Raw genomic sequence first — 15,432 nt, 5'->3', positions numbered from 1 at the left:
CAGTTGTTTTAACTGTTGAAGTGGTTCTCAACAGTTTTAGTGCAAAGACTACCTAACCCATAGGTTTGGGGGGGAGGAGGAAGCCACACACACAGAGCCCATTCTTGGTAGTGGTGCTGTAGTTGTTTTCACTCCTAACAATAACTGCAAAAATCATAATAAGCTTCGGCTGTTTGTTACTTTTATTTCCTTCCACTTTGGCTATTTGCGGGCATACAAAGTGTTTTGGTCCTGTGTGTTTACATTCATATTACATTTATCTGTTTAACTACTATTTTTTAAAAAAGATTGCTTTTAAATGGGCCATAAGCTTATTTCATCTGAAAATACATAGCCTATTTCAAACTAATCCCTTTTTATTTTGATCACAATTAAAATCAGGGATATTGTCTTTAGTAATGGTCTAATACTCAGTTCTAATTCAGAAATAAGAAACCAATCGACTTACCTGTAAAACTCACATTTCAGAGATCTTGTTCTTTCATAATATACTTTAGTAAGAAGGAACAAATTGCCTCAACAGTATAAAATGTAATTAAAAAATGTAATTAAAATGTAATTAAAAAACAAAGTAGTATTACCTGTAAGGCCTCCTGTTTATTATAGAATTCATTATCAGCTGGTGGTTTAATGAGGTAGCAATGGTTACAACACTTCTTGAGTTCCATCATGATGTTCAAAAAGCCTGACGTACTGCCTTTTGAACCTTTACTCAGGGCTTTATAATTCCTGGTTAAAATCCACCTATGATATAGAATGTACAGTGTAAATAATTCTACACAAGGTTAGAAGTTAAGATACTTGTAAGCTTTCAAAACAGAAGCAAATCAAAGAGAAAATGCAGCTCCAAAGAAAAAAGGTACAAGCACGCCGTACAACAGAAGCTAAATGAACAAAGATTAGGTCAATGTAATTAAGCCAAATGGAATGGAATTTATGGAATTTCACTGTGATAAAATGATGCTTGTCAGAATTTTTCTTGTTTTGCCTTAAGCTTGAATGCATCACAAAAACTATTAAACTCAGTAATTTGCAGGTAGATGCATTATATTAAAAAAAAAAAAACACAAACACACAAGAACTAAGTAATGTCATTTCTTACTTGTAATATTGCTTCTGCAATGCACTCATTTCCATCCTCAAAATTTGTTCAACCTTAGCAGGTAAAGACTTTTCTACATCTTTTTTAACTCTTCTCAGTAGAAATGGTTCAAGTTCTCTGTGGAGACTTGCATAACCAAACTCTCTCCCTTTGCCATGCTCCTCTTCAAAGTCTTCCCAGGAAGAAAATCTTCAAGATAGAGGAGAATGAGTGACTACAAGAATCACTATGAAAATAGTGATGTACTGTTAATGTCCTGAAGAAGTGACAGTCAAGAAGCAACAGAACACAGCACACATGAAATAGCTGAAGGATGATTACCCAGACTAAGAGAGCAGCCAAGCAGTCAGATGAAGAATGCATGCTAGCTAACAGCTTCATTGGTTATGGTTGTAAAGTTCTTAAGTCCTCAATGCAAAGTATAGCTCCCAAACTAACCAAAACTATGGTGCTTTGCATTTACAAGATATCCGATAAGAACATGTGCCAAGAGTTCCCATTTATCCTGGATGTAAAGACAAGTTACTATAAGATAAGGTCAGTACAGTAAACCTAATGTTAGCAAGCCACATGAGCAAACTAGCTACGGGATTGAACTACTGGTTATCTTCATTTGGCATCTTGCTACAAATGTGCTTTCCTTAATGGAAAGCAGAGAAAATATCCTCAATCCCATTCTATTTCCCCAGAGTAAAACCATCTGGTAAATCCCCAGACTAAACCCATCTTGCAGACTAGGACAAAGTATCTTTTCAGGACTCTGACCCATACATCATCCCATCTTTTTGTGAACTAGTAAAACAGGAAAAACAAGTAAGAGGCAAAAACAATTGCTACCAGAATTATTTATCTAAAGCAGCATTGAAAACGTGTACCTGCTTTATACAGAATATTTAAACTATTTTATGCAATTCTCCCAATTGCTACAATACTCCACAGTAAGAAACTTATGAAAAAAATATCATCACATATCACAAAAAGCTCTTTCTTACTTTTCTGGCATGATGAAGTGCAGCAAGGACCAAAGCTCTTTGAGGGAGTTTTGCAGAGGAGTTCCAGTAATAAGAAGACGATGGTTAGACTTGAAGTCTATTAAAGTCTTGTACAAAAGGGAATCGCCATTTTTTAGACGATGAGCTTCATCCACTCCTATAAATGCCCAATTCAAACCACCAAGGAACGACTTAAACAGAGAGCGGGAAGAGAAACATTATACTAATAAGCATTTTATGCAGCTTCAGGTATTTTATAGCAGGCTACAATTACCGTCACTTTAACAAAATATGGACACCTATGGGTCTAGGCACCTAATTTGTTGAATTGGACTTTTGTTATTGAACTCCTGAAGCATCCTAAAAAAGCACACATTAAATATAAGAGAAAAAAAAGGATCAAACAGCTGATCTGTATTAATTTTCACATGCCAGAAAGAGCACATGGAAACAAAAATGTTCTGCTCAGTGGCTTTCTGCAAAATTTTTGATACATTACTGGAAGGTTTAAAAATAACTGTGTGGGACCATCATAGAGAGAACTATACAAAGGGGAAAAAACACACATGGAATTTCAGAGTTCTAAATCACAGATGTAAGGGTGGAAGGTTGCTTTGTTTTTTTTTTTTTTTTTCCAGTTTTGAGGACCATCTTCTCCTTCAAGGAACACTCTCCTTCAAGGATGGAGGGAGGAGGGGAGAAAGCCTCATTATATGTACAAAAAAAAAAAAAAAAAAAATCTAAAAGTGCTTAAAGAAAACTTTACTGTCCTGCTTCTGAAAGCAAAACTGTCAAATTCCCCACCCATTTGTTGATCCAGAACCCAAATACATGCATCCCTAAAAGGTCTGCACTGGACAAGTAACTGTATCTCCCTGAAAAAGATGATTGCAATTACCTTATCCTTCAGCAAGATTTCATAAGTTGTCAGAAGTATATTAAATTTTAATCGCTTGGTCTGTGAATGCATCCATTCATGAGTTCTTATCTACAAATAGAATTAAGTGAACTGTAAGCTACAGAAAAAGGCTTATTGGTTGGGATGATTTCAAGCACCACAGCATTACTGTTTACTAATACAAAGGAATCTGATCACCAAGCAAATTCATAGCACGCTAACAAATTCAAGACTGCTAGTCCAAGCTCTAAGGCCCCCCAAGACTTTTTTTTTTTTTTTTTAATTTTAAAACTTATGAAGAAATTACAAGAAGATTTGGAAAAACTTTTTTTTTTTAATTTTAATGGATGAGGTTACTTAGAATACTCCTTTACAAAAACAAATTAAGATCATGGTTGTCTCGCCTTGCACCTCAATGATTCCATGGTGAAAGACAATTTATTTTCAAATGCAAATCTGCATTTTTAATCCTTTTTATTAGTCAGCAGTAAGGAAATTTCACATGCTTATATCAGATGAAAAATCTAAGCTTTCATTTTGCTTTCTAATGAGTATTTGCTCATTCCTGAACAAAAATACTGAAAAGAAACAGAAGACAAAACCATGAAATTAACCTTGTTCACCGCTGATCTTTTTCAATGATACAAATACTCACCATATTTCTGCTAGTTATATCTCCTAAGTAAACTACAGCATTCATCTGAGGAGCCCAAGTCTGAATCTCTCTTTGCCAAGATGTCAAGGTAGAAAGAGGCACAACCAGCAAGAAAGGTCCATACAGTTGATGTTCATGAAACAGGTAGTTCAGAAAAGAAATTGTTTGTATTGTTTTACCTAGACCCATTTCATCTGCAAGAATACAACTATTTCCTCTGAGGGGGAAGGGGGGAAGAAAAGGGGGAGGGGGGGAGAAAGCAAAATGAACAAGATTATTTTTTGAACATTAAAAAAAAGCTCTTAAATCTAGATTTTGCAACTGTAAATCTTGAAGTTTGTTTAGTTACAGATATAATCAATTTCAAAAAAATCAAATACCACTTTTTAGCATACTACCTATTTTTCAGCTATGTTTAACAAAAAGCTTGTGCTATTCCTTGCATGTCTACTTTAAAATTATAAAACTCATATGCATCTTTCAGAGGTTCACTTTTTCTTTTAACATATAATCTTACAATTTGCAAACAGAAAAATTCATTTCAGACTATACTTACTTGCACCATGAGTGAGCAAGCCAGTTCAGTCCATTTAATTGATAATCTCTTAATTCTAAATTCTCATGCCCTCCAATATAAGACGGTTGCTTCTTTAGTGCAACAAACCTTGGCCTCTGTTTCAGAACCTGTCAAAAGAAGATTGAGCATCAGTCCTAACACTAACAGAAATTATGAAAATACTTTTCTACAAAAGCAACCCAAGTAGCAGAAATCTGTTGGATAACTGTGTTTAGTCTTTACCCAACTAGGCCGTACAGCAACACCTGAAATTAGTTTGATTGCTAAATTCCATGACAGTAAAGACATTAGCACATTCACAAAGGTTACTTCTAAAACAAATGAAACAAAACGTTTTTTTACTGGCATGCGTAGATGGAGTAAGGCAGAAACATTTACAAAAAAACTATTCTCAGCAGTCTCTCTCTCTCTCCCCACACATACAAGTACATACCTCATTAATATTATTCTGAGCAACATACAAAATATATAATATGCACATTATTTCTGGGTGCATTAAATACAATTCTACTATCATAATTGATTATAAACCCATTGCAATCATGCACTCACCTTGCAGTCCTTAAAGGGAGTGGTCTTGGATTGATTTCTGCTAAAATACTCATCAATACATGCCTGAAATTTTTTACCAATGAGAGCACCATCTTCCCAGCTACATTCTGAGTAAGGCAGACCCTGCCATTTGCAATAGTAATCTGGATAACCAGCTGCTGATTTCTGATTTGAATGAGCTGCAGAAATGCATCAGAGAGATCAGTATTTATCTTATGCATTTAAAAAAAACCATTAATTTTAAATAAGACAAACTATTTTCACAAGTAGGGCAATTTTTTTTAATCGAAAGGTTTGTTTTGCATTAAAATGCTAGTCAAATCAATACTCTTAACTACAAGTGCATTATACAAGTAATAGCCATGTAATATTCTCAACACTATTTTCTGTCTGCGAGTTTGTCACATACCAATTATTCTTTCCACTATTTGATATTGTTTATGTAGATCATCTGTAAGTTCCTGCTGGCAGTTATAATATTCCACATCTTCTGGAGAAGCATTTTTCAGCCTGAAATGGGAATTTATTTACAGTGCTTATTACATTGTCTAGTTCTAAAACTAAGAAAATTTGGCAACTCTAAAGCTCTGAACATAAGGATTGCAGGAATGCTTCTCTTAGAGAGCTGCTTTGAAGTGACTACAAAGCAGGAATTCCTGCTATAAAAGTGTTCCATCTGGCTTAGATGCCTCATCACTAGTGACCGAGAAAGCACATCAAGAGACACTACAGCTTGTACTAGGCATGCAGATAAATCAGAACATCTATGGGCAACAGCAAGCAGCATATCTCACAGGACACTTCCACAAAGCCTTCAGGGAGCGCTCACTCGACAAGAATGCATCTTACAAAAAGTTCCCTAAAAATGCCACCAGTGTTCACAGGTGATATTAAAATACCAATAAAATGGAACATCAAGTGTGGCATTAAAATGCACATATTTCTTCAGCTGTTGGCGCTAAGGCTTTGAGAGAAGTCTGAGCCAAGAAAACTAAATACTTAGCAAAATAATATCTGCATTGACTCCTTAAGAGCTCTGATCAAAATATATAACTTTAAAACTAGTAAAAGAACTAAGACTTTTTTTTTTCCTTTTTCTTTTACATTTCATTTACATTCATCTTGTACAAACTTCTGTAACAGACACTAACATTTGGGAGAAGCAGCTGCTTACTTAAAGATCCAGTTTTACATGATGCGCGAGTATTCTCACATACTCGACCAAAAAGTTGGCATGCTCAGAACCTTACAAGATTGCAAAGATTTGGGGAGATCTCACTTTTTTTGTGTTCTTGTTGCATAGACACTTCAAATCATGCCCTCACAAAGAGGTCTCAGAGAACCACAAAACACATCTATATTGTTATAAAAGCATGTAACATGGAAGTAAAAAATAAAATATTCACCATCGTTTTGTTTCCTGATCCTTTTTCTTATAATTGTCCAGCTTCTTCATTCCTTTAACATTTTGTTGCTTCAGGGTTTCCTCAGTTTCCCACGTATTATGGATGTGGGACCAGCCTTTCCATTTAATAAGATATTGTACTTCGCCTGGCTCCTGAGATTTTTCAAACCCACCATTTGGATCACCATCTGCCTCAACTGCATAGATGGTGGTTGCAGCACCAGTGGCTGAAAAGGAAAGCAAATCATAAACCTTAATTAACGTGCACTGTCATCAATCAAGCAAAAAGAAAAGTGCTATAGAAAGCAATCAGGGATGCTTTCAAATGAATTGGATCACAGCTCTCACGTAGTTACTTTTTTGATTTTTCTTTTGACTTCTGGTGCATGTGTTAACATATCTGTAACCAATAATCCCATGCATCTAACTTGTAAAAATCTCATCTTTTCTTAACAGAATTTTCTTAGTATTCCCAGTATCTCTAGTGATCCCCAGAGAATGCTCCATTAACATTACTTGCTGTCTTCCCCACCATATCCTTCTCATCTCTGAATGTGAATTAGACTTCATGCTTGGTCAGCCCCGAGATGTCAATAAGCTGCTATTAGGGATGCTATAAATCTATTTCTTCCTAGGCATGTTTTTCTACTATTTTTTCCTACTGCCCTTAGAATCTTATCTGAGGAAATTTTTAATTAAGCACAGACTGCATCCCAGCTGAAGCCTACAAGCATCAGGGAGCAGGCTCCTTTCTGTGAGGATATCCAGGACGCAATCAGCAGCAGGGGACTGATACAGCAACACAGAGTGACAACAACAAAGGACAAGAACAGCAACAGCATCTAGAGAATCAAATATAACAAGCCTAGTCCAAAAGGTTTTCAACACAGTGGTCACACTGTGCCCACAAGTTGGAGGCTTTAGAATAGACTGGAATTCAGGATAGCATACAAGGAGAAGAAAGTTAAGAAAAGACAAGGCAAGCTCCGAGATGGGTCAGAAACTCTAGAGATTGGTTAAAATTAACGGAAAAAAAGTAGCTCTGAAGTGTAAGGGTACTGAATTTCCTATAGTTACAACACTAATTTGCAGGCTAGAACACAAAATGAACTGCAACCGTCACTGCTGGAAATAAGACACTCATACCATCATTCACAGAAAAACACACATGCAAACACACCACTAAGTATTAGACATACTTTATAGCCTTTCCACCATTTCTTGTAACAAATGTAGACAATTTGCACAAGAATAACTGAAACCACAATTCAAATGCTTCAGCCTTCCTGACACCATCTCTCAATGCTCAGGGTTTAGCTGGTGAGCTGTCCTATCCAGTCCACCTTCTCCCTTCCCAATGTATACAATTTATACCTATCAGGCATTAGAAAATAGAAGCACTGTTATGACATGGTGTGCATTTATGCAATATAGAGCTATCTAACTTCTTTTCGTATTATTCAGTTATGCAAGTTCTGTGCTTTACTGCAAAAGGCTTGAAAAGGGGTTTTAAAAAACAGTCTTCTTATCAGCATGAGAAAAGCAATACAACATGACTTACTGGTATTTTTAAACTTATTGTTTGCAAATATCACAGGTGATCTAGAGCTGAGAACAACTGCTGAATCTGTACCAAAACTTACGTCAGCATCTTAACAACATAGATTAAAAAAATAATATATATACACACACCCACACCCACCCACCCACCTCCTTTTCGGCCAAATCGACTATCCATGAACTTCTCTATAGTTTCAAATTCATCTTCTTCAGGTTGTGGGACATCTTCTCCACAGACTTCCAGCAGATCATCAGAATCTGTCTTAGTTTCTTCAGCTTCTTTGTAACTAACATTGACTGTTGCCTGGCGACGAGACCCTCTCTTATCATAATCATCCTCATCGTCATCATCATCTGATGAATCAAGGTGTCTCTTTCTCTGCCCTGCACTCTTTTTGCCGCTTTTTGGCTTAATTCTTAAGACAATAAGATATGACAAAACAAGGGGGTTTCAACATGGAAAGCCACAAAACATCTGTATTTGTTTCTGAACATGCATATTTCATGGCTGTTCAGTTATGTCACTTTCAGTGACAGCCCACAGGAAAGAGACATTCGCTACAGTGCACTGGTAGGATGACATGCTTTGTAACTAAAAAAGTTTTCAATTTCTGCAATATACATGTTTTCATTTGCATGTGTAGTAGTACAAAGCTCAAATTATTAATCAGAAATAGGACGAGAGTATCAAAAATGTAAGACCTCCTACCTGCTTGGAGGTTTCCGGCTTTTGACTTTGTTTTTTGGCTCATAGTCAGATTCACTTTCTTCACAACTGCTTTTCTCCCCATCTTCCTCTGATTCAGAATCGGAGCCAGTTCGTGATACTGACCCCGATCCAGACATTTGCCAGTCTTCACTGTACATATTGAAAGATTAAAAAAAGTAACTCTTTTATAAAAAAAAAAAAAAAAAAGTTACTTATGCATTTGCTAATCCCCTAACATTTATTGCAACATCTACTGAAAGGACAGAAAATTATCATGAACATAAACAACTAAAAATACCTAATTCACCTCTATTTGGAGCCAATAATTTTTCTATTATCAAAAGGTAGCTTTAAAAGAAAAATCCTAAACAAAATCTCAGTTTCTATAGAAATTATAGAAGACAGGTAACATGTAGAGACAAGGCTGCAGCTTACCCATGATCAAATCGAACACTAAACGTTATATTCTGGAGAGTCCAGTATTCCCCAATAGCTACATTCCCCTGCGCCTCACGTGAAGCACTGGCAACTTGGCCACAGGAACCAAAAATAACACAGAAGCACATTTGAGAAGGGCACAGAAAGACCAGAACCACAGCAATCAGAGAAGCATTTACTCCCAAAAGTTCCCACTGAGTTCTCAAATCTGACAAGCAGGCGAGATACTACAAGTAAACAGTGTGTGACTCTTGAGAGGCAGCACCTCCTGCTTAGCTGGGAGCTTCTATTTGCAAAAGGAAAGATGGAGCCACCACTGAAAAGCACCTTGTTTTAGGTTCTGAGTTTGTACAGGAAATTTCACCTTAACAGCACTGTGACCGAAGCAGCGTGGGGGGAAGCCTGGCACGCATTCTTCAAAGGTTGTTAAATATTTACGCTATCACTTGTCATCACGTTTAGGGCTCCTTGACCAAGGCCCCAGAACGGTCCTCATGTTCTTCAGAAGTGGATTATCACTCAAGGACTTCATTACGTTTCAATCAGGAAGCCTAGGAATCCATGCTGTGACATTCTTCCCCTGTCTCCCACCCCCCAGTGCATACACACTTAAACAGGTACAGGTCCTGGAATAAATTTTATTTTTCATTGTTCCAAGACACACACATGTGCAATGACCAATGCTACAGCATGGTTGGTCTTATTAAAAGACTTCTTCTGCATGCAGTAAGTTAAAGAATGCAAATTCTCAACCTGCATTTATTTGGTCATATAGATAATAGACGTAATATATGATCTTCTATGGCTTGATCCTGTGCCACATTATAGAACAAGAAAACTCTCATCTATGTATCAGACAACAACTGCAAACATACTTGTTCAAAAGAGTCAAAACAAAATCAAGCACTGGATGTACGAGTTTATTTAGTTGCTAACTTCTGAACTTAAGTGTCTTTCCTGTAGCAGAGTATGTTACTAGGTGCCAATAAATTCTTACTCCCCCCACCCCCCACTGCACAGGAATGTAAATAACATACAGGAACGCAAATAACTCTTACCACTAGAGAAGCACCATTTTGCACAGTTAACCTTTTTTGCACTTATCCTTCCATTAACACTTCTCAATGATACTGTATTGTCAACTCTGAGTATTAAGATGACATATTAACTGGGAGAAAAGGTACGAGTGCAGTTGAAAATGCTATACATCATTCATAAAAACACAGGTCAGTCTTCTGCTTTCATTGTCATGATGACAAAGCATAATCCTTTTCACAAACTTCTTGTTCTAGAGCTTAACAACAGCTCAATTTCAATTAAGCTTCCTTGACTAGTCAATAAAGTTAATTACTGTCAGACATGCAATACCTTCTAAACAGTTCAGAGGGGGGGGGGGGAAAACACAAGAGGATTGGCGCAATCTATGGGATTGCAACTTAAATTTGATCTGAGGCAGCCTGCTGCAGTAGCATCCTATTTCTTCAATGATTTTTGGAAGCAGCACAAAAATATGCCACCCCTAAGGATATGTTGACATGAAAGTGCTGATAAATGTTTTTGAGTAACACTGTAGGTAATACAGGCTCTTCTGCTCAAAGACAAGAGATTTATGCTCCTTTGATTTATTTTATTTTTTTAAAATATTCCAAAGCATCAATCAAGACTGAGGAGTGCAAGATAAAGATGAATTAACATGGGAATTTAAGTATTTCCAGGGTGGAGAAAGGAAACATGGATAATTATAAGCATATACCACCATGACGAAATATGATGGGACATTATTTATGAAAATATCTTACTCTTTATGTTTTTTCTTCTTGATCTCACTGGATGAGTCATCTGCAGAATCTTCGCTACTAGGCGAGTCCTGCAGATTAACAATGAATATACATGATTCACTATCACAACATGAATTCACAACATGAATATACATGATTCACTATCACAAAAAGAATGAAGTATTTTCAGTATTGAAAAGATAATTCATCTCCCACTTTCATACTAGAATCACATTCTTCATGTTTTATCTTCAACCCCCTCAGTGTAACTAATGATACTGAACAAAATGAGGATTGGTGATGTTTTTGTATTTATTCATCTATCAATGTACCATGCCAGCAGAACTCTAGAAAATGCCACCAAAAACCTGACTTAAAAAATAATCAATGCACCTATGTAAAGTATAGTCATGGTTTAAGCTGCTTTAAGTTAACAGAGATGAAATTCTATTGAAAGTCTAATAAATAATCTCCTGCTGTTTCACAGCTTGGTCACCTTTCATATTCTCTCACATTTAAACACTAACTTAAGAGAAGTTTGAGAATAGGATGCATACTTCTCTTTCCAGTCCTAAAGAAGAAAAGAAATTGATGAACCCTCTTAAAACTACATATTCCTAAACCCCATTTCATATGGATTAAAATCATCTTTATACTAAAAAGCAGCCTTGGAAAAAAAAAATAAGAATTCTTAGCACCTGTTTTACATTAACTTTTTAACTATTCATGATAGAGTCCTTTGTTTTAAGGATGAACAGCTAAATCATATCAAAACAGAAATCTGGACTCAAGTAAAGATTTGTGACCACAATGCTTCATTTTTCTAATGAAGTAGATAAGAAAAGCTTGCTTTATATATACATTTCATTTCAGAATCACTAGTGTCCTTAAGAAAATATTCCTAGTCTACACAATCTACATTTTTTTTTGCCTACAGTTTACATTTTAAAAAATCTAACACTGAGGTATGGTTCTTAAAAAACAAGATTTCTTTTCTAACAGCTGCTATGAAATCTGCAAAAATGCTGTTTTCTACTGCATACAGTGCTTTTGAAAACTATAGTAGTGACCTTTATACAAGAAAAACAGTTGAGAAGTCTTCTAGTATTTTAAACTGTATTTATGAAACACAGAAGCCAAAAATACAATGAAAGGCTGTACTACAAGACCTGAAAAATTCATCCATACTTAGATAACCTAAAAACACCAAATAACCTAGACTGCCATAAATTTGGTACAACTCAGTTGAAAATATGCAACTGAAGATATTTTTAAATTTCTTCATAAGCATGTCTGTCATTTGAACATTACTTTTATAGATTAAACCAGACTTTTAGACACACTCAGATAATATAATTTGGCTCTACCTAATTTTATCCCAACATTTGGGGCAATGAAAGACACATTCACATGACAGACAGAGAGAGAGACAGAGAGACAAGAGAGAAGGGGGGACAGGGGAGGAGGGAGAGAAAGGGGAGGGGGTGCCAGAAAAAGAGACAGAGCAAGGGAGAATCAGGGAGAGGGGGGGACACAGACAGAGACAGCCCCAGAGCGAGAGCCACACAACCACACACAGCCACAGAGCACGAGCGAGAGCCAGACAGCCACAGCCCCAGAGAGCGGCACAGCCCCACACGCAGCAACAGCAAGCGAGAGAGCCACAGCAAGACAGAGCCAGAGCATGAGCTCCAGAGCCAGACAGAGCCAGCGAGAATCAGAGTGCGAGACACAGCCAGAGACAGCCAGCCGTGGCCAGCCAGAGCCAGCTGCGGCCCGCCACAGCGAGCCAGCCACAGACCCGGACAGAGAGGTGCAGAGAGCCAGCCAGAGTTGGCCCAAAGAGCCGGCCACACACACAGCCACACACAACCTCAGAATGACACAGCCCCCCACTCACAGAGTGACACACAGCCCCACAGCACATCGCAGCCCCACGCGCACACAGAGCGCGACACAGCCCCAGACAGCCGCACAGAGCGGCACAGCCCCAGACACACAGAGCGACACAGAGTCCCAGCGAGCGACACAGCCCCACACACAACCCCACAGAGCGCATGACACAGCCCCCCCCACACAGCCGAGAGCGACACAGCCCCACACACGCGACACACACAGAAAGAGACAGAGCTCCAGACACAGAGCGAGCGCGACAGCGCGACCCACACAGAGAGCGACCTCGACACAGCCCCACACAGAGCCCCAGACACAGAGAGAGCGACACACAGCCCCACACACGCAGAGAGCGGGACACGCAGAGCGACACAGCCCCACACACGCAGAGAGCATGACATGGCCCTACACATGCAGCCCCACACAGAGCCCCACACGGCCCCACACACGCAGAGAGCATGACACGCAGAGCACGCGACAGCCCCCCACACACAGACACAGAGACCCCTCCCCCACACACAGAAGAGAGCAACACAGTCACAGAGCATCACAGCCATGCACTGAGGGTGACACGCACAGAACCGTGTGGCCACACACACGCACGGCCCCAGAGAGCGACACAACCACAGCCACACGCACAGCCCCAGATGCACGCAAGGGGCATGAGAGGCAGCCAGAGAGACCCAGAGGGAGAGCGACGCAGCGCATGAGCCAGACAGAGACCAAAGACTTATTTTGCATCATTCACCTCTTCTGAACCACTGTCTGATGAAATTGTCTTTTGTTGCTGTTGCTTCTTGAGTACTGCTGATCTCTGCACGGCAAGTATGCTTGGACTGGACTTCCGAAACTGGGCCAGAATTCAGATACAGTCATTTAAAAATACTGGAACTTTTAAAGTTTCACACACATACACTGCTTAAGATGCACAGCATTGCTAGCCAGACTGACCTCAATTTTACCAATAATAAAAATTAACCATAAAATACTGCATGCATTAATAATATTTGATAGCAGCTTAAAGCAGCAAGATGCCTGCACAGCAGAACACTACATAAGAATTGCCAGCACATTTCTTACTGCAAACAATCATTTATTATTAAAGTAAAATATTTTCAAAATAAGAAGTTAAACCAGTCCAGATAAATCCTTTTAGGTCACACAACTGATACAGTCTTCCAGCAATTTTGCTTCACATGAGAACAGTGAAGTACATGAGCAAAAACACAAGTAGTTCAGGTAATTTAGATACAGTGGATTCAAGAGGATTTCTAAACAATATTTTCTTCCTAAATTTAGCATACTTCTGCCATACAGAAATCCAACTGTATGTAAAGTTTTTAATTATTTTTGTAACACCGTTTATTGGCAACGAGGGAAATAGTACTCACAGGATGACTTAAAGGATAAAATTTTAGAAATAACATTGTGATATCTGGCTTCATCTTCAGAATTAAGTATTAAGTAAATGGGTGCTTTTGAATGATAACATTTTAGGTAGCTACATAAAATATTTTAGGTAGGTACATAACTGTAATACTTATAAATGCAAAAATTTGAGTGTCACTGCAAACACTTATCTATAAAAAGCTCAGCCCATAACAAAATGTGATGACAGCAAAGCATGTACATTCACTTATCCCTCTATGTGAAATTCTAATAAAAAATTTATTGCCTCATCCTATTTATTCTTTTCTTAAATGAAAACTGCTCTTGCAACTAACTGCACAGTGATTTTTTTTGCCCCACAAGGGTTGACTTATACGTTTTACCTCAGATCCATCAACTTTTGGTGGCTTAGCTTGAACTTGTTTCTTCTCTCTCGACGTGTCAGATTGGGATTCCGATTGACTGCCTGACTCTGATCCAGAGTCAGAGTCGCTGCTACCTGACTGGCTGCTGCTTCCATTACTGCTGCTTCCAGAGCTTGAACCAGATCCAGAACCCGATGCTGACCCAGAATCATCATCCGATCGGCTGCAATTAGAAGACAGCAGGATATTACACAACAGCTAATGTAACAGATTAAAAAAAAAAAAGTCACAGAGAGACTTTAGCTTTGCCTAAAATCAATTGCACAAGCATTTAGCGCAAACATATGGGAAACATACAACCAGATGCAATGGCTTAAGTCAGGCAAGAATAAGAATTTAGAGCTAAATTACAATTATATTCACTTGAGTTGCAAATATTTAAAAATCTCAAGAAAGATAATGTCAATATGCAAAACTATAAACCCCTAAAGGGGACATCAAAATCCAGATCATTGCCCGCACAAATCACTGGGACAGGAGGGAGGAGGTAGCAGATTGTTCATCCTTTGCCCTAGAAAACAATTAACAACAATTGACGAATTACCTGCTGATGCTAAACCCAATAAAATAGCCATCCAAATTAACACAAATATGTGAAACCACACTGAGTTTCTACCTGTACCACCTCTTACATACAGCACATTCTTGGAGGTCTTGATGCAACTGCAGCACATGCAAAAAAACAGGTAAGATGAAGAGCTCTGACTTCATCTCTACTGCAGTGTGCCTGTACCTACCTGGTCACTGGCCGCAGGATGACCAGCAGCGTAATCCCTGAGGATTCCTGGCACCCATTTCATTTACCAAATGTTCTCACTGCAAGAAGTCACTTTCTAGCTCGAGCTTCAGCAGAAATTTGACTTGCAACCCCTAAAGGCAGTACTCTAATACCAAAGCCTAATTGATCTGAACCAACAGTAGGAGTGCTGGGGAGCCCAAGGCAAAACACAGGCCATACAGGAGATTTTACACCACAGACGTTTCATTTACAGATTAAAAAAAAAAAAGCATTATTTTTAAACACTGGAGAAAATTACATTTTGTTTTTTAGCATGGGGA

The 15,432-nt window shown here is 38.3% G+C and overlaps 1 protein-coding gene across 1 annotated transcript in view; it reads right to left on the bottom strand.

The window, feature by feature from the left end:
• Window positions 1-15,432, bottom strand: part of LOC104579947 (ATP-dependent chromatin remodeler CHD1) — a 47,705-nt gene that overhangs the window by 20,108 nt on the left and 12,165 nt on the right. The window contains exons 2-15 of the mRNA XM_088521388.1: window positions 14,332-14,536; window positions 13,308-13,409; window positions 10,688-10,755; window positions 8,451-8,600; window positions 7,892-8,157; window positions 6,183-6,408; window positions 5,186-5,286; window positions 4,777-4,955; window positions 4,204-4,331; window positions 3,648-3,864; window positions 2,993-3,082; window positions 2,095-2,285; window positions 1,103-1,291; window positions 582-744 (exon numbers count right to left, since the gene is read on the bottom strand). Of these exons, the coding sequence (XP_088377514.1) occupies window positions 582-744; window positions 1,103-1,291; window positions 2,095-2,285; window positions 2,993-3,082; window positions 3,648-3,864; window positions 4,204-4,331; window positions 4,777-4,955; window positions 5,186-5,286; window positions 6,183-6,408; window positions 7,892-8,157; window positions 8,451-8,600; window positions 10,688-10,755; window positions 13,308-13,409; window positions 14,332-14,536 (2,275 nt within the window). The remainder of the gene's footprint in view (window positions 1-581; window positions 745-1,102; window positions 1,292-2,094; window positions 2,286-2,992; window positions 3,083-3,647; window positions 3,865-4,203; window positions 4,332-4,776; window positions 4,956-5,185; window positions 5,287-6,182; window positions 6,409-7,891; window positions 8,158-8,450; window positions 8,601-10,687; window positions 10,756-13,307; window positions 13,410-14,331; window positions 14,537-15,432) is intronic.

The sequence above is a fragment of the Tinamus guttatus genome, unplaced genomic scaffold (assembly GCF_059628265.1).
Source record: "Tinamus guttatus ecotype Peru unplaced genomic scaffold, ASM5962826v1 Tinamus_guttatus_pri_ptg000120l, whole genome shotgun sequence".
Lineage (NCBI taxonomy): Eukaryota > Metazoa > Chordata > Aves > Tinamiformes > Tinamidae > Tinamus > Tinamus guttatus.
The sequence above is the reverse complement of the archived record's forward strand: the minus strand, read 5'-3'. Positions and strand labels throughout refer to the sequence as shown.